The sequence below is a fragment of the Danio aesculapii genome, chromosome 24, assembly GCF_903798145.1.
Source record: "Danio aesculapii chromosome 24, fDanAes4.1, whole genome shotgun sequence".
Lineage (NCBI taxonomy): Eukaryota > Metazoa > Chordata > Actinopteri > Cypriniformes > Danionidae > Danio > Danio aesculapii.
Genome location: NC_079458.1, coordinates 34,284,521 through 34,301,752, shown reverse-complemented (window position 1 = coordinate 34,301,752; position 17,232 = coordinate 34,284,521). Strand labels below are relative to the sequence as shown.

The 17,232-nt window shown below is 37.4% G+C and overlaps 2 protein-coding genes across 6 annotated transcripts in view; one reads left to right on the top strand and one right to left on the bottom strand.

Moving 5' to 3' along the window:
- The first annotated feature begins 40 nt into the window (after positions 1 to 40).
- Positions 41 to 8,023, top strand: LOC130218324 (putative mediator of RNA polymerase II transcription subunit 12). Of its 5 annotated transcripts, XM_056450498.1 has the most exons (10): positions 41 to 406; positions 1,576 to 1,668; positions 3,586 to 3,855; positions 4,019 to 4,366; positions 4,481 to 4,594; positions 4,897 to 5,097; positions 5,742 to 5,963; positions 6,645 to 6,866; positions 7,408 to 7,626; positions 7,846 to 8,023. In XM_056450498.1, the coding sequence occupies exons 3-10, from the start codon at positions 3,670 to 3,672 to the stop codon at positions 7,957 to 7,959; spliced, it is 1,626 nt and encodes a 541-aa protein (XP_056306473.1). In that variant the 5' UTR covers positions 41 to 406; positions 1,576 to 1,668; positions 3,586 to 3,669; the 3' UTR covers positions 7,960 to 8,023. The 5 variants fall into 5 exon arrangements, with proteins under 5 accessions (XP_056306473.1, XP_056306475.1, XP_056306476.1 ...); XM_056450500.1 differs by lacking the exon at positions 41 to 406 and having other exon boundaries at positions 1,500 to 1,668; positions 6,648 to 6,866; XM_056450501.1 differs by lacking the exon at positions 41 to 406 and having other exon boundaries at positions 1,501 to 1,668; positions 5,745 to 5,963; positions 6,648 to 6,866.
- A 755-nt stretch (positions 8,024 to 8,778) lies between these two features.
- galnt11 (UDP-N-acetyl-alpha-D-galactosamine:polypeptide N-acetylgalactosaminyltransferase 11 (GalNAc-T11)) overlaps positions 8,779 to 17,232 on the bottom strand; it is a 32,565-nt gene continuing 24,111 nt past the window's right edge. Inside the window, exons 9-12 of the mRNA XM_056450834.1 lie at positions 15,569 to 15,784; positions 11,837 to 11,941; positions 10,604 to 10,741; positions 8,779 to 8,984 (exon numbers count right to left, since the gene is read on the bottom strand). Of these exons, the coding sequence (XP_056306809.1) occupies positions 8,853 to 8,984; positions 10,604 to 10,741; positions 11,837 to 11,941; positions 15,569 to 15,784 (591 nt within the window). The 3' untranslated portion in view covers positions 8,779 to 8,852. The remainder of the gene's footprint in view (positions 8,985 to 10,603; positions 10,742 to 11,836; positions 11,942 to 15,568; positions 15,785 to 17,232) is intronic.

Here is a 17,232-nt window from a genome sequence, read left to right as displayed (position 1 = left end):
TGGAAAAATGACATCGCAATATTTTGCTTTGCTGTGATATACAGTACAGTTAGGTTCATAAATATTTGGAAATCGACACAATTCTAATATTTTTGGCTCTATACACTAACACAATGGATTTAAAATTAAACGAACAAGATATGCTTTAACTGCAGACTGTCAGCTTTAATTTGAGGGTATTTACATCCAAATTAGGTGAATGCTGTAGGAATTACAGCGGTTTAAATATGCCATGTTCAAAGTTACTTAAATCACCTTTCTTCCCTCAGGTTGCTCAGGTTGAACTGCAGCAGATTGCCTTGACCATGTCTTTATGCCTACTTGCATTGAGTTGCTGTCGTGTGATTGGCTGATTAGAAAATTGCGTTACAGAGCAGTTGGACAGGTGTACCTAATAAAGTGGCCGGTGAGTTTATCTATACCGTATATAGCAGCTGTCAGATTTATTTTTACTCACCTTGCAATGTGATATGAAATTGTCACCAGTAGATGGAGGAAAAAAGGATGTGAATGAAAATGTGCATTTTGAAGCTTTTTTAGTAGAAAAAAATCTCAGTTATAAAATGGGTAGTTCATGTTGTTGATTCTGAGTTTGTCATTGATTCTGCAACTTTTGCTTTGGTAAACGTTCTGCTATCAGTATTGTGCCAAAGAAACCTTTATTTGTTTCATTTCTTTAGTTTTATTTGTGTGAAACCTTGCTGCTTTTAGGAATTAAGCATGAAGCTGTGGTTTTTAGGGAATTTATATTGGTACAGTACATCACTCCACATAAATCCCCCTTTTAAATTCAATGAATCGTTGCTTCTTTTGGCTTTCTGCTTTATTTTTTCTGAATCCTCACTTTAGGCTAAAACTAATTTTATTTAGAATTTTATTTGTACTTCTTTTTTAACAAATAAATAAAGTAAAAGCTTTTTGGAGCTCTTTCTATCTCTTTCGCTGGCTCTTTTGGTCAGATCAAATGATTTTTAAATGAAACGGATCAAATAAACAGTTGCTTAAGTCAGTACTGATATCACAATGCTTACCAAGCAGCAATCACTGCAATCACCAATTATTATTAACCAGGGTTTTCCTGGCTCAAAAAAGGTGGTATTCTGAGCATGACGTTTTGACTGCTTGATACAAAAACATTTTGCATTATTGAAATCTTATTAAGCAACACATTATCTTATTTTCAAAAAGAAAATAAGAAGCTAACATTAAATATAATTATTAATTACATAACCAGTGCTTGAGCAACACTTGGGGTCTGTCTGCCTTATTTTTGTCAAAAAAGGTGGATGTGAAACTAAATTTAATACAATATGTGGCCACTATGTAGGAAAATTTTAATTAACTATAGTCAATGTTACAGTGCTGCTCTGTTCCAGAAATTCCCTTTCTTTAACACCTTTATTTATAACATGAATACACAATTGATGAATGAATGAATGAATGAATGTCAAAAAGGTGAAACACACACACACACACACACACACACACACACACACACACACACACACACACACACTGGAGTCTCATATTGGCCACCTACTTGATAAATGTGGGCATTATATTTATTGTATGTAGGCTATTGTTCTAGAGTCAGCCAGTAAAACATGTGCCAGGGTTGTGGATCACTCACCGTGGTGACCCCGGATGAAGAACTGAATATGCAGAGAGGTGAGTGAGTTGGACTACAATTGAATTACTTCACAAAAATAATTCACTGTTTGCAAGCATTGAAATCTCCACCTGCTGGCGACACCTGCTGGCCCAAAGTGTGTACATTCAACCAAAGCTCAATCCCAAAGATGCATATTAAGCTCTTAAAAACGTCTTATTGAAAATATACTCTTTTAAATGCAATTAATTATGGAATGATCCACTTCATAAAAAGGTTTACTGGCAGCATTGAAGAATTACTCTAATAAAATAGTGAGTAGAGCAACAGAATGCATGTCTTTATTCAATTTGACAACTTATGTACAGCTAAACTATTATTATTATTATTATTATGTTTTTTTTTTTTACCTAAAGTATGTTATTAGCTTTCAAGTACGTTTTTTTAATGTTCGTTAATTTTTTTGTTTGTTTTTTAGAAAATAAATACGCACAAATATGTATACCTTTATTAAATATATAAATTTCAATGTACTTTATGCTGTATAAATATTAAAAGAAGTGGAAAAATGTATTCATATAAACACATTTAAAAGCATATACTGTGGTAATGACTACTTTAGCTATAAGCTACACATACTGTACTAATGTAATAGATTCCATCGCGGCGTCGTCATGGTTATTTTAGAACGTTTGAATTCTGTAAAATGGAATGTTCTACTTTTTACATCATACCGAGTCGTCGAATGATCGTAAGTACATTTTATACTGTGCTCTTCACCTTTTTTATGTTAATAAATCTGTTTTTTCTGTTAAAAATGTTTAATATTTCAGAAAACATGCTGTTTTTAGCTAAATTATTGTATTATAGCCGCTTTTCCGCTGTCCGGTTTTGGTTAAAAGTGTCTGGCAGACCAAAAACCCTGGCGGTGACCGGAGTTAAAGGTCTCAATAGGCCGGGCAGTTGAAAAGCAGCTATTGTTTTGAGACTAACGTTACACGCAGTGAAATACAAATTCACAATGTTATACTGTGGGTGTTTTGAGCAGGGATAAAAGTAACTATTTTAATAAAAACCTAATAAACAAAACAATATTTTTGTTGTGGTAACTAACTCTATCAAGACCAGGTGTTATTTTGTATTAATGTAGAACAGCTCCAATATACTGTTACTTCATGTCAAACAAAAGTTAGACATTGTTACTTTTGACCCCATACATAGGCTTGGATGAGCATGGGTGGGTCAGAAGTAACACAATATTTGCTAGATTTACTGGCTTAATCTTGTTTATTTGAAATATATTTGACTATGACATTGTTCATGTTAACTGCAAACATATTTTGTCCTTTATTTTTGCAAAAAAAAAAACATTAAACTGCATTGTCATTATACATTTCAGCTACATCAAATGTTTCTAAAGCAGTCTAACAATGCAAAATGTTAAACTTTTCTACAATTTCTTGAATATTTTAGTATTATTGGCAATATGCATTAACTCTTTAAAACATCTGAATCCAAACAGTAAAAACTCTAATGTGGAAGTGAAAAATAAGGTTTGTCTAATAAATAACTGTGTTACTTTCGTCCCCACAGGAACTCTTGCCATTTTATACTTAAGGATGTGTTATTGCACTAAATAACCTGTAGATTGATCATTAGTGTGACACATGATATCAGAAACACAACTTGTAATAAGGAAAAAAGAACCAATACAATAATTCTGCACTAAAACGCTGAAATTGGGACCTAACCGCTGGACACAGACCCAAAATCAGTTGATATTTGGCAGCTCCATGAAGGGTTGTGCCTTTATAGCCTGAAGAGCAAATGTTGTCAGGGTTGTCCCATGTTGCTTTCATCCCTGCTCTCGCCAATGCAGAAATTTTCATTACATTACTGTGTTTTGGTTATTTAAAGAGAAAAAAACTGTTCAGAAGCTTTTTATTATTTACTAATCTTATCTCTTTGTTTCTCAGTGCTTTACAGTGTGTTTGCCATCGTCATCAGTGTCTATCGATCTTCTACTTCTTCTGTATTTCGTCATTGCATTTGTCATCAGCATGTCAACCATTGATTTTAACCATCTTTCCAACCTGATTCCTGCCTCTCTGTCACCTGAGAGCGCAGAAGAGCTCGCCACGGCCCTCTCCACCGGCCGCTGGTGGGCTATCATGGAGGTTTTACACCCCATCGATGAGGAGCGTCAGTTTGACTTCACTTCAGTTTACCAGAGTCAAACTGTGGAGGTAACGTTTACAAAAATAAAATATTGCTTATAAAGTCATACACTGTAAACACTGTAAACAAATCCTGGTTGGCTTAAAATTTTAAGCTAAATCAAGTTAACCTAAGTCAAATTAACTTTTAATATGTTAAACTGACTTAAAATTATGTCTGTTTCTTCAACAGGACGACAGAGAGTTTTCTGCGTCTGGTCCAGCAGAGACAGCAGATGCGTCCTCCGTCCCTGAGGCCTCAGATGAGCTCGCCACTGCCCTCGCTGCAGGGGCCATCATGGAGGTTGAGCGCCCTATTGAGGAGCCTCAGGTTGACATCTCCTCGGTGCAGTTTTTGGAGGCACCAGAAATATCACCGGGAGCTTCTGTGCCTGAGAACAGGGAACCCACCACATCCCCAGTCCTCAAGAGCCAGATTGAGCCGTCTGGAGCTCCCGGATATGCTGAGTCTGACACCCCGGGCTATCTCTTTTTCGGATATGAAAACCCCACGCCTGCTTTGACCCTACCTGCGTCTTCTGTACGTCACTACTGCCTCTCGCTTTCACTTATCTTCAGAATATTAATTAACAGAAGCTTTAAACTGAACTATTAAGTTCTCAGTATTCATTTAATCTGTTTGTTTCCTTGATAGGACAATGGAGACGTGTGTCAGATGGCTTCAGCGAAGCCTAAAGATCCGAAAAGATTTCGAAGATTTTCGAGGTGTCGCCGGTCTCCTACTCTGCTGAAGATAAGGGAAGCATGGGTGAGTTCCTGCTTTCTTTTAGTTGTTACTGGGTGGAGATTTTAGTCTACACAGTTCTAAACATTTGAAGTGGATCAAAATTGAGATTGGGAGTTGTTCAATAGTTTTAGAACCAGTGTTGACAACTCTATGCTGAGTATACTTATATCTGCAGCCACCATTTAAAAGCTTACATATCAACACATGATTTATCTAGGACCTGCTTAATGTATAGACTCCACATATAGAAATTTGAGTTGACAGATCTTCAGATTGCCTGTAAATCTGTTCAGAGTAACATTATTTTGTCTTTGTCTCCACAGCTTAAAGCATTTGCGGACCACATGCCTCTTCAGAACCAGCAGCATGTGGAGCTTGTAGCCAGTAGGGGACAAAATCAGATCCCTGAGGAGCAGCAACAGGATGAACCTGGAAGACTTCAGCAGAGAGATTTGAATGAAATAATCCATGAGCTTCTGTCTGGTCTTCAGTCTGCTCGTCCTCTCAGAACAATGAGAGAACCGGTTAGTTCCTGCTTTCTGTTTTACTCAGTCTTAGAACTAAAAATTAGTGTTGGGAAAAGCCCTAAATGTGTTATTTAGTTACTTTTAATAGTGATGTGAAAATATTTTAGATTATTTTTAGATTAATATTTAGCCTAATATTGTCATATATTACATTCTTACATACATACACCCAATGCTGTTGCTTATAAATATACTCAAATGTTCTCTTTAACCCTTGTGTATTGTTACTACCCTTACATTATGTTAGTGGCTGTCTTTGCCCCATTGACCTCCATTATAACGACACTTTTTGATTGTAAAGCCTTGACAGCAAACAATCATGCAGGCTTGATTGTTGGTGGTTTTCTTGGTTAAGAGGAAACATTTGTCATTTTTACTGTTGATCATTAGTTTACACTATTAACCCTTTAGATAGGCCTGTGCAAAAAAAAGTGTCTGGCTTTTATATGGAGTTCTATTGAGTATAACAACAACTCATAGTGTGAGTGTGAGTGTGTGTGTGTATAAATACACTCACTTACATATGGAATTGTAATAGATTCAGTGTTAAATCATAGACTTCACATGTAGCAATTTGTATTGACAGATCTTCAGATTGTCTGTAAATCTGTTGAGTAACTTGATTTTGTCTTTGTCTCCAACAGGATGAAGCATTTGTGAATCAGATGCCTCATCAGAACCAGCAGCATGAGGAGGTTGTGGCCAGTAGGGGACAAAATCAGATCCCTGAACCACAGCCTGAGGAGCAGCAACAGGATGAACCTGAAAGACCTCAGCAGAGAGATTTAGTAGTGAATGGAAGAGTCCGTGGGGTTCTGCGAGGTCTTCAGTCTGCTCGCCCTCTCAGAAGAATGAGACAATTGGTTAGTCAGTCTTTACTCAGTCTTAGAATTAAAAATGAGTCTACACTGAATGTGCTTTTCCAGAATTGTTCCCCAAAAAATCAAGCATCAATCTGCTTATCAGTGTTGGAAAAAAGGAACTAAATGTGTTACTTAGTTACGTTTTAAAGTAAGTGATGTGAAAAATATGTTGTATTTGCGCTATATTTAGATTAAGAAAGGCTTAAAATGGTCATATATCACTTATTTACCAACACTAATGCTCATAAATATGCTCAAATGTTCTCTTTAGCACTTGTGTATTGTTACTACCCTTTCATTATGTTAGTGGCTGTTTTTGCCCCATTGACCTCCATTATAACGACACTTTTTGATTGGAAAGCCTTGACACCAAATGATCATACATTCTTGATTGTTGGTGGTTTTCCTGGTTAAGAGGAAACATTTGTTATTTTTACTGTTGATCATTAGTTTGCACTATTAACCCTTCAGAAAGGCCTGTGCAAAAAAAGTGTCTGGCTTTTATATGGAGTTCTATTGAGTAAGTCAACTCGTAGTGTGTGTGTGTGTGTGTGTGAATACTTATAGAGTTTTGGTAGATTCAGTGTTAAATCATAGATTCCACATATAGAAGTTTGAGTTGACAGATCTTCAGATTGTCTGTAAATCTGTTGAGTAACTTGATTTTGTCTTTGTCTCCAGCAGCATGAAGCAATTGTGAACCACATGCCTGATCAGAACCAGCAGCATGTGGAGGCTGTAGCCAGTAGGGGACAAAACCAGATCCCTGAACCACAGCCTGAGGAGCAGCAACAGGATGAACCTGAAAGACCTCAGCAGAGAGATTTAGTAGTGAATGGAAGAGTCCGTGGGGTTCTGCGGGGTCTTCAGTCTGCTCGTCCTCTCAGAAGAATGAGAGAACAGGTTAGTTCCTGCTTTCTGTTTTACTCGGTCTTAGAATTAAGAATTTGTCTACACTGAATGTGCTTTTCCAGGACCAATGCTGTTTCTTATAAATATGCTCAAATGTTCTCTTTAACCCTTGTGTATTGTTACTACCCTTTCATTATGTTAGTGGCTGTTTTTGCTCCATTGACCTCCATTATAATGACACATTTTGATTGTAAAGCCTTGACAGCAAATGATCATACAATCTTGATTGTTGGTGGTTTTCCCGGATGAGAAGAGGAAACATTTGTTATTTTTACTGTTGATCATTAGTTTGCACTATTAACCCTTCAGAAAGGCCTGTGCAAAAAAGTGTCTGGCTTTTATATGGAGTCTTATGGAATAAATCAACTAATTATAGTGTGTGTGTGTGTGTGTGTAAATACACTCACTTACTTAGAGTTTTGTTAGATTCAGTGTTAAATCATAGATTCCACATGTAGAAGTTTGAGTTGACAGATCTTCAGATTGTCTGTAAATCTGTTGAGTAACTTGATTTTGTCTTTGTCTCCAACAGGATGAAGCATTTGTGAATCAGATGCCTCATCAGAACCAGCAGCATGAGGAGGTTGTGGCCAGTAGGGGACAAAATCAGATCCCTGAACCACAGCCTGAGGAGCAGCAACAGGATGAACCTGAAAGACCTCAGCAGAGAGATTTAGTAGTGAATGGAAGAGTGCGTGGGGTTCTGCGTGGTCTTCAGTCTGCTCGTCCTCTCAGAAGGAGGAGGGAACAGGTTAGTTCCTGCTTTCTGTTTTACCCAGAATTAAGAATTCGTCTACACTGAATGTGCTTTTCCAGAATTGTTCCCCAAAAAAATTCCATTCCATTTGCTGAAACACAAAGAAAGTTGTGGACAAATTAAGAGTCAAAATCCCCCCAGTGTGGATAAAAACGTCCTCAAAAGTGAAACTGACGAAAAGAGATTTTCATGAGTATGTCTGTTCTTCAACAGGACGACATTGTTAATCTCCAGAACCCTCCTCTCCGACCCCCTCTTGCTGGTCCCCCGCCTACCTACATTCGCAGGATGGTGGTGGGCAACAATGGAGATTTTGCACGCCATTGATGAGGAAACTGAAAGATCAGCCTCAAAGATGAACAAATAAATCAATAAAGACATTTTTAAAGTGCAGAGTTCTGGAACTATATTTATGCTTTAAAGAGCATCTTGTCCATGCCACAGCCTACCTGAGTATTGTTACTGACCATGTCCGTCCCTTTATAACCACAGTGTATGACCATACGTGTGGGTTTCCTCTGGTTTCTCCCACAGTCCAACAACATGCGCTATAGGTGAATTGAATAAACTAAATTGGCCGTAGTGAGTGTATGGGTGTTTCTCAGTACTGGGTTGCAGCTGGAAAGGTACCCGCTGTGTAAAACATGTGCTGGAATAGTTGGTGGTTCATTCTGCTGTGGCGACCCCTGATAAATAAGGAACGAAGCAGACGAAAAATGAATGAATGATTACAGAAGAACACACTGAGAGTTTATTAAGCTCAAGGTAAATCCAGTGATCATGAAATCAAACAAAACTTGATAAAAGGAAATCAAACATCAGGCTTGTGTTTATATATATATAATGCTAAGAAATGTTAAATTAATCATTAAAACCGACCGAACATAAAATCAAGCAGACTGTGATTATATTTAAGACGTCTTTACAATGAAAATAGATTTTCTCTGTGCAAATAGTTTACATTTCAAATAGTTAAAACGTACAAATACTGAGCACGATTCTCTTAAAATACTCTTTAAAATAGTGTCTGAGTAAAGAAAATGGGTCAAGAAAGCATCAGACCAAGGCTTGAAATTCAAAGTTGAGATCAGGACCTCGATAGACATGGCCATCAGACCCTCCAGACTGCTGGAACCGTGTTGAGTTGCCGGCGCTGTTCTGCTGCAGTTCAGTCCTCTGTCTGAGCTGGATTTACTAGCGGTTCTTCACTACCAGCATCCTCAACCCTCCAACTGCCACTGCTGGGAGCGGGAATCATCACAGATCGCCATGGAAACATACCCTTTGATGCTGAGAGGGTCGCCAACAGCCAAACACTGTCCCACTGACACCTGATACAGCCAGTTCTTTTTCTGAGAGGGACAAATAATAATAATAATGCATTTCATTGCCTACAGTTATTGTGTTTATTTACAGTTGAAGTCTGAATTATTAGCCCATCTGTGTATTCAAAGATGATATAAAAAGGATTTAAGATGCTGATGACTCAAACACTGAGCATAACAGTCTTGTGAAAAGGGTCTATTTTTAAAGTGGATTGAAATGCTAATCCAGCAGGGGGTGCCTACAGTACAGCAGTAATAAAGGTGTTGCCTTGGCTATTGCAGTAAATAAAGTTGATGTCAAATCTAGCAGGATTTTATTGATTTCATAAACTACACGGATTCAATTCAGCCAAACTTTAGAACCAGGGTTTAACATTACCAACCGCAACTCACAAAAGAAAGCAGGTTAATATGAGAGAATGATCACTCACGCACAGGTGCACCGCCCCCTTGTCAAATCAGGGCCACAAAGTGAAGTGCAAAGTGAAAACAGCATCGCAAACTCACAGTTGACTAAAGAGCCAATCAAAAGGAGCATTACAATTGACTGGACAGGTTTTTATAAAGGCAATGCTATAAAAATGTTTTGCAAATATATATAGTTTTTATTTTTTAATTGCAAATATTTCGTTTTTTTGCTCTGCTTGATTTTTTGCAGTTTGCAAATTTCATTTTTATTTCTCAAAACTTAATTTTCCCTCTGCAGTTCTTTACTTTTGTTTGCTAAATTAATTTTTGCTTTGTGATTTTTGGAGATTTGTATTTATTTTTTTATTTATTTTTTGCTCAATACTTAATTTGTTTGTTTGCAAAACTTTCTTTTACTTTGCAAGTATATATGACCTAGATCTCTAAGATATGCAATGTCAGACTGCATCATCACTGTTGCATCCAGATACTATTGAAAGCAACAGTGCCTGGAAACAAAAGTGGTGGGATGGGTTCTCTTTGAAATAGACTGGACTAAAAGCAATGCTCCTGCACCCACAGTCCTGCTGCTTTCAAGAGCTCAAAATTCAAAAATGTATATATTCTTTTGGAAACAGAAAGCTGTTGGTTGCTACTTTCGCTTTTCAACATATTATTATTTGCCCAAACGTTAACCGTGTGTGTGCGATCATCCTTTCATTATCACACACACAGTATGTTTTTTAACTGCTTTCTTTTGCTTACAGTTATTTTAGTTAATAAGGTTCATATCATTTTTTACAACAACATTGCTTTAATAGGAGATTAGCCTAAATCCCTATTTATGTGTAGTTAACTGGTGATCTGAGACCTTTAGAAAGGACAGATTACTGTGTGTAGTTTTACTTACATGACAAAAATTCTTTTTTAAAGAGCAAGAAGGAAAAAGCAAAGTTTTAGCTATTTTAAAGAATACGCAATGAAGACTTTTTAATGGCCTTTAATTTCTCTGAATTAATTTATTAACTTTTAAGACCCCGCAGAGATCCTGCAGAAGCAAATCGACAGACTTTGATAGAAGTTTGCCAAAAAATTTTTCAGATTAACTTAAAAGGGTTATTTGTTTACCTAATGAATAACAATATAAGTCAAATAAAGCTAGTACAATTAAAAAAAACTTGTAGTTACAGCTATAATGTACAGGTGATAGAAGAGGTAAAAGCAGTGTCATTTCTCACCCCCAGTGTCCACTGCTGAGATCCACCAGAGCCGTGACACTTCATGAGGCGCGGCGGGTCAGAGGAACGAATCTCTGACATGTCCAAACACAGCAGCCCGGCTAGAACTAACTCATGTTCCTCATCATATGCCCATTCCTGCAAAACAACCAAGCAAAAACTTAAAGCTGCTGTATGTGAGTTTTAAACTCTTCTAAAGCACAAAACCACCATATGTTTACAGATAGAAGCGTGAACATATTTGTTTATCTGATAAACAATGCTAAAGTCACTCATTCTGCTTTGAAAATGTGCGTTCTGTGTCAGAATGTCTGTCTTTGTTTTGGTCTGTCTGACTCCGCCTACTTACAGTTAACCCAATTATATTTCAGCACCCTGGGTTTCCCATTTCAGTCTTGAAGTCTCCCTCAATATATAATATGTGTGCACAGCCAAATAATACAATCTCTGAGGGCCAGCAGCAGCCTCCGAAATGAGACGCAGATTCAGAGATATAAAAATACACATGAGGTGGTTTTAAATTAGGAAATAATACAAATAATTACAAACGTAAACATTAGCTGATCATGTAAGGCAGGGGTCACCAATCTCGGTCCTCGAGGGCCGGTGTCCCTGCAGGGTTTGGCTCCAACTTGCCCCAACACACCTGCCTGGATGTTTCAAGTATAACTAGTAAGACCTTGATTAGCTTGTTCAGGTGTGTTTGATTAGGGTTGGAGCTAAAATCTGCAGGACACCGGCCTTCCAGGAACAAGTTTGGTGACCCCTGATGTAAGGTGACAAAACCCCTCTCCAATATTTTGAATTTGGACTGCAATACCTAGGTCAACCACTATCCTACATACAGCATCTTTACAATATGCTCTTCAGGGGTCTGTAGAAGTGTCGCAAGTCTGCAGTTTAGCCATGTGATTGGACTACTTGAGCTTGATTTAACCGAGATGTTGATGGTAGACCGTTCTCTGAATTACCAGAAGTCTGCTAGCCAAGAAAATAGAACATTTATAATAAATGAATCTCAAATAACAATACAAACAATATTATTATGAGTTTGGCAAATGAAGAGGTTTAAATAAATATATACAGCAGTAGAATTTTTGTATCTTTTGATCAATTTAATGCTTAATTAATAAATATATCAATCAATTCTGAACACAATGAACAGTCATAATTTCCACCAAAGACTAAACGTTATATCTTCAACTAATAAACACAAAGGTGTGACAAACTGACCTGCTCAGGGTCCTGTGGGTCACAGTCTCTGACCACCACAGCGCCCCCCTTCTGACTGGGACGCCCCTGTGCCACCAGACACTTGTCAGCCAGGAGATTCCGCAACTGAAAGAGAGCAGAAAGACGTTGGTAAAAAGAGAAAATGCTAAAAAGATTTATGTATGGTGGAAAGTATTACTATTAATTTAACGATAGATGTGCAAAAACATTGTACTTATTTGTATTTGGCATTCTTTAAATAAATGACATTCGACAATCTCCAAATGACTCAATATGAGGTGCCACTTTCTGAGTTATGATGAGTTGCATTAGTTTGATTTTGCATGCATAAGTGAGATACATACATACATACATACAGTGCATCTTGAAAGTATTCATAGCGCTTCACTTTTTGTTACAGCCTTATTCCAAAATAGATTAAATTCATTTATTTCCTCAAAATTCTACACACAATACCCCGTAATGACAATGTGAAAAAATGGAGCTCAGGTACATTCTGTTTCCACTGATCATTCTTGAGATGTTTCAGCAGCTTAATTGGAGTTCACCTGTGGTAAATTCAGTTGATTGGACATGATTTGAAAAGGCATACACGTGTCTATATAAGGTCCCAGGGTTGACAGTGCATGTCAAAGCACAAACCAAGCATGAAAGGAATTGTCTTTAGACCTCCGAGACAGGATTGTCTCGAGGCACAAGGCTGGGGAAGGTTACAGAAAAATTTATGCTGCTCTGAAAGTTCCAATGAGCACAGTGGCCTCCATCATCAGTAAGTGGAAGATGTTTGGAACCAACAGGACTCTTCCTAGAGCCGGCCAGCCATCTAAGCTGAGTGATTGGGGGAGAAGGGCCTTAGTCAGGAAGGTGATCAATAACCCGATGGTCACTCTGTCTGAGCTTCAGCGTTCTTCTGTGGAGAGAGGAGAAGCTTACAGAAGTACAACCATCTGTGCAGCAATCCACAAATCAGGCCTGTATGGTAGAGTGGCCAGACGGAAGCCACTGCCCACCTGAAATTTGCCAAAAGGCATCTAAAGGACTCTCAGACCATAAGAAACAAAATTCTCTGGTCTGATTAGACTAAAATTGAACTCTTTGGAGTGACTGTCAGGCGTTACGTTTGGAGAAAAGCAGGCACTGCTTATCACCAGGCTAATACTATCCCTACAGTAACGCATGGTGGTGGCAGCATCATGCTGTGGGGATGTTTTTCAGCAGCAGGAACAGGAAGACTAGTCAGGATAGAGGGAAAGATGAATGCAGCAATGTACAGAGACATCCTGAATAAAAACCTGCTTCAAAGTGCTCTTGACCTCAGACTGGAACGACGGTTCATCTTCCAGCAGGACAAAGCACACAACCAAAATATTAATGGAGTGACATCACAACAACTCTTTAAAGATCCTTGAGTGGCCCAGCCAGAGCTCAAACCTAAATCCTTCTGAACATCTCTAGAGAGATCTGAAAATGGCTGTACACCGTCGCTTCCCATTCAACCTGATAAAGCTGAGGCTGTAATTGCTGCCAAAGGTGCATCAACAAAGTATTGAGCAAAGGCTGTGAATACTTCTGTACATGTGATTTTTCAGGTTTTTTATTTTTAATAAATTTGCAGCAATTTCAAAAATGTTATTTTTTCACATTGTCATTATGGGGTATTGTGTGTACAATTGAGGAAATAAATTAATTGAATCCATTTTGGAATAAGTCTGTAACAATGTAAAAGCGCTATGAATACTTCCCAGATGCACTGTATATATATATATATATATATATATATATATATATATATATATATATATATATATATATATATATATATATATATATATATATATATATATATATATATATATATACACACACACAAAACTGAAGGTTATATTCTTTGGTTTTTAATTATATAATTTCATTCAAAACTCTAGTAGCCAGGGTATTAACCTTTTGCTTCCTGAGCACTGCCTGAGTGGCAAAAGTGATGCAAATGCTAAAAGCAGGGTCCCAACAACTGTGCCTTTGTCTATGGGTGATGCTTATTAAAAACCCTGAAACAAGATTGTTAACTAAACTTGTCATGCCCGTTTTCTATACACTGCTCCTCCTAAAACATACAATAGACAGGACGACTCTGTATTAAGTCAGACTCCTTTTAGACTTGTTTCAGACTAGTGTTAGACTTGCAGACTCATTTACTTCTTGAAGTTGCAGAACAAACAACACGTCTCAATAAAGAATCCTGCTTGTCACGAGTCTCCTGGACTGGGTTCTCATTTTTCCAACACCATAACAACGTGATAAAAACATGATATAGAAATAAAATGTTTATCAAATTGACAAGCAAACATAATGTTATATCAGACTTTAACAGAAATATATACATTTCCCTGACTTTCAATTGTCTATAATGGACATTTCATTTCATGATATCCCATATGATATTGCTGTAATCCCATGATCTACTTTGACACCTGCCAACATTCAGGTGTTGATAAAATAAAAAGACTATAAGCAGCCAGAAATGTGATGTGTTTGTTCTTTTATCAGTCTCTCTGTTATTGTTGTTGTATAGTGAAATTTCTTTTAAACCACAAAATATTATGGGAGCCTGAAAATGCTGGAAAATTCCAGTTTTTTTTATGCTGTTGATGAAAGTGTTGCTCTACTGCCCTCTGCTGTTTACAAGACTGATGTCTTTGAAAATACAGTAAATGATGTAGAGCAGAGGTGCCCACACTCGCTCCTGGAGGGCCGATGTTCCAACTCCAATTAGACACCTGAAATGGGTAAGCTCTTTCTAGGTATACTTGAAACTTCCAGGCAGGTGTTTTAAAGGAAGTTGAAGCTAAACTATGCTGGAAACCGGCCCTCCAGAACCGAGTTTAGGCACCAATAGCTATGTTTCCATCCAAATATGCGAATTAAATTAATGCGCAAAACTGGAATATCGTATAAAAGACGTACGAATACAGCAGTGTTTCCAGCCAACGAGTCAAAGACAACAAAATCGTCACCTCCTGATTAACTGGCGCCAAATATCAACAGTAAAAACAGAATTTGCTGAAATAGGAGAAGCTGCGTCAATCTTTTCTTTATTTAATAAATGACTTGCGCCTCAGAAGACAAATGCTGACACAAAATGAAGATGTGGTGGTGTTTGAGGACATGAGATGCGAAGCACAGACGCTCTTAACAATTCTGGAGGTAACAATAATATAATAAGACTAATAATGAAACGGTTACGGCATTTTTGAATGACCAAAATAACATTTGAGATGTTTTACAGTGTGCTCACCCTGCTGGTTTGTCCATTCACACACATTTTTGCCATCACATGATCTCTTATAACAAAATCACATGACTTTTTTTAAGCGCGCATACTGGAATCTGTTCGGTAAAAGTGTTTCCATGGTAGTTTATGCACATCTTTTCTTATCTAATAACTGAAGTTTATCCTACTCCGTTACACACATTTTTATGCGCATTTCCAAAATGTATGCGCATCCTGCCAATTCAATCAACCATTTTATTACGCGCATATCCAAAATGCAGATAAAAATAGGTGGATGGAATCATAGCTAGTGACGTAGAGCTTAAAACGGCATTCAATACACAAAATAGTGTACAGTACTGTGTGTTGTGAGAGTCTAAAAACATTAAAGCACACATTCCTACAGTTTACCATCAGAGAAACAAGACATAGTGAACAGTGAAAGCGTTAACATGAGGTCTTACCCGGCCCCGCTGCAGTACTTTGGGTCTCTTTAAACCCTTGTTGATGAAGACAGGCTGCTGGGGCTTGTGTGGAGAGGACACCTGCATTTCGGGGTATATATTGTCCAGGTACCATTTGAAGGAGTGACACTGCAGCCGCTTGCGAATAGAGACCCGCTCACTGATGTCTCCGTAGTCCCGGTTCCTCAGCTCAGGCCGCAATGCAAAGTACTGCTCCTGATGAACATACAGACATCTTTGAGATTTACTTTTACTGAAAGAAATTATATGCAAGTCAAAAATGGTGTAGGTGGTATTTTTCTTGGTACACTTTGCGAGCTTAGTAGTAGTGAGCAACATTCAAATGCCAAGTAATGTTGCTGAATTTTATTTTTTGTGAAACTAATGTTGCTCCACACTATTATCATTATTTAGTGATGTTATTACTATAAAAAATATTGAATTCATTTGGACACCATGCCGAACTTTCATAAACATAGGTTACTTGGAACACTTGCCACAACACATTTTGAACACATTTTAAACATTCTCTGTCATTTTGGCCTGTACATTTACTTCATGAGTCCATTCTAGGCATGTGGCGGTATCACATTTTCATGCTGCGATTAATTGATTGAGCTTTTATCACGGTATACGGTATTATCACGATATTGTAATTTTACTAGAGAAACAGGTAAAAAAACACAAAAAAACTTCAGTTTCGTCAACTTAGTAACTTTAATAACTTTTTAATTAACTAAAAGTACTTCAAACATTTAAATACAAATAAATATAAATAAAACAATACACAATATAAAAGTAAACTTGAGCAATTATATCAAAGTGAATGTGCAAAGGGAAACCGTCTTCGATCAGCAATCCCTCTGCATTTTTTTGCAACCCAAAATATTTCCAAACCTCTGACTTTTTTTTTGAAGGGGGATAAATTGTCGGCAGCGTTCCTCCTTCCGCCATGCTTCTTCTTCGTGTGAGGATTAAAGAGCGGTGGCAGCGGCGGCGCGCACTGCGTGCACACAGTGCTTCTACATGCGGGGATTGTTTACATCAGAGTGCGCATCAGTTCTGCGCAGCATATACGCAGTGTTTCTTCAAGCGGTTGATGGAAAATAAGCTAAGGCGCTTTCTAAGAATATAAATTCGGATCTATTATTTTTCACGGTATTTTGAAGTGCCCGCGATAACAATATCGTGCATATTCATTACCGTGATTTATCGCATTACCGAATACCGGCACAAGCCTAGTCCATTCTACTGTCAGGATTCCCACACTTTCAGCAGATTCAAGCACCATTCATTTTAAATAAAGCACCTTTTTAATTCATAGCCCAGTAAATGAAAGTCCTTATTGTACTTAACATTTCACTTACACTTAAAATTCACATTAAAAATGTCAGAGTAATTTTCCAAAAATTCTGGCCATTTTAAAAAGTCATGTACAGAGAACTTTAAATTTGTTGAATTCAATACTGGTGTTATTCAAAAATTGACACACATTCTCAAATATTGACAGAGTGTGCATTATTTGTCAGCATTCTTGTATAATTGAGTACAATTGTTAAAATAACCCCCTTAAAGACATTTAATTTCGAATTTAATTCTAGTATTTTAAGCACTAGAATTAAGTAGTTTGTTTTTAAAGGTATGGTCCACTACGATATCATATT

Excerpts from the sequence above, each read along its gene's own strand:
- LOC130218324 (XM_056450498.1), top strand. The coding sequence starts at position 3,670 with ATGTCAACCATTGATTTTAACCATCTTTCCAACCTGATTCCTGCCTCT. Across the intron at positions 4,367-4,480 it reads TGACCCTACCTGCGTCTTCT|GACAATGGAGACGTGTGTCA; the intron begins GTACGTCACTAC and ends TTTCCTTGATAG. Across the intron at positions 5,098-5,741 it reads TCAGAACAATGAGAGAACCG|CAGGATGAAGCATTTGTGAA; the intron begins GTTAGTTCCTGC and ends CTTTGTCTCCAA.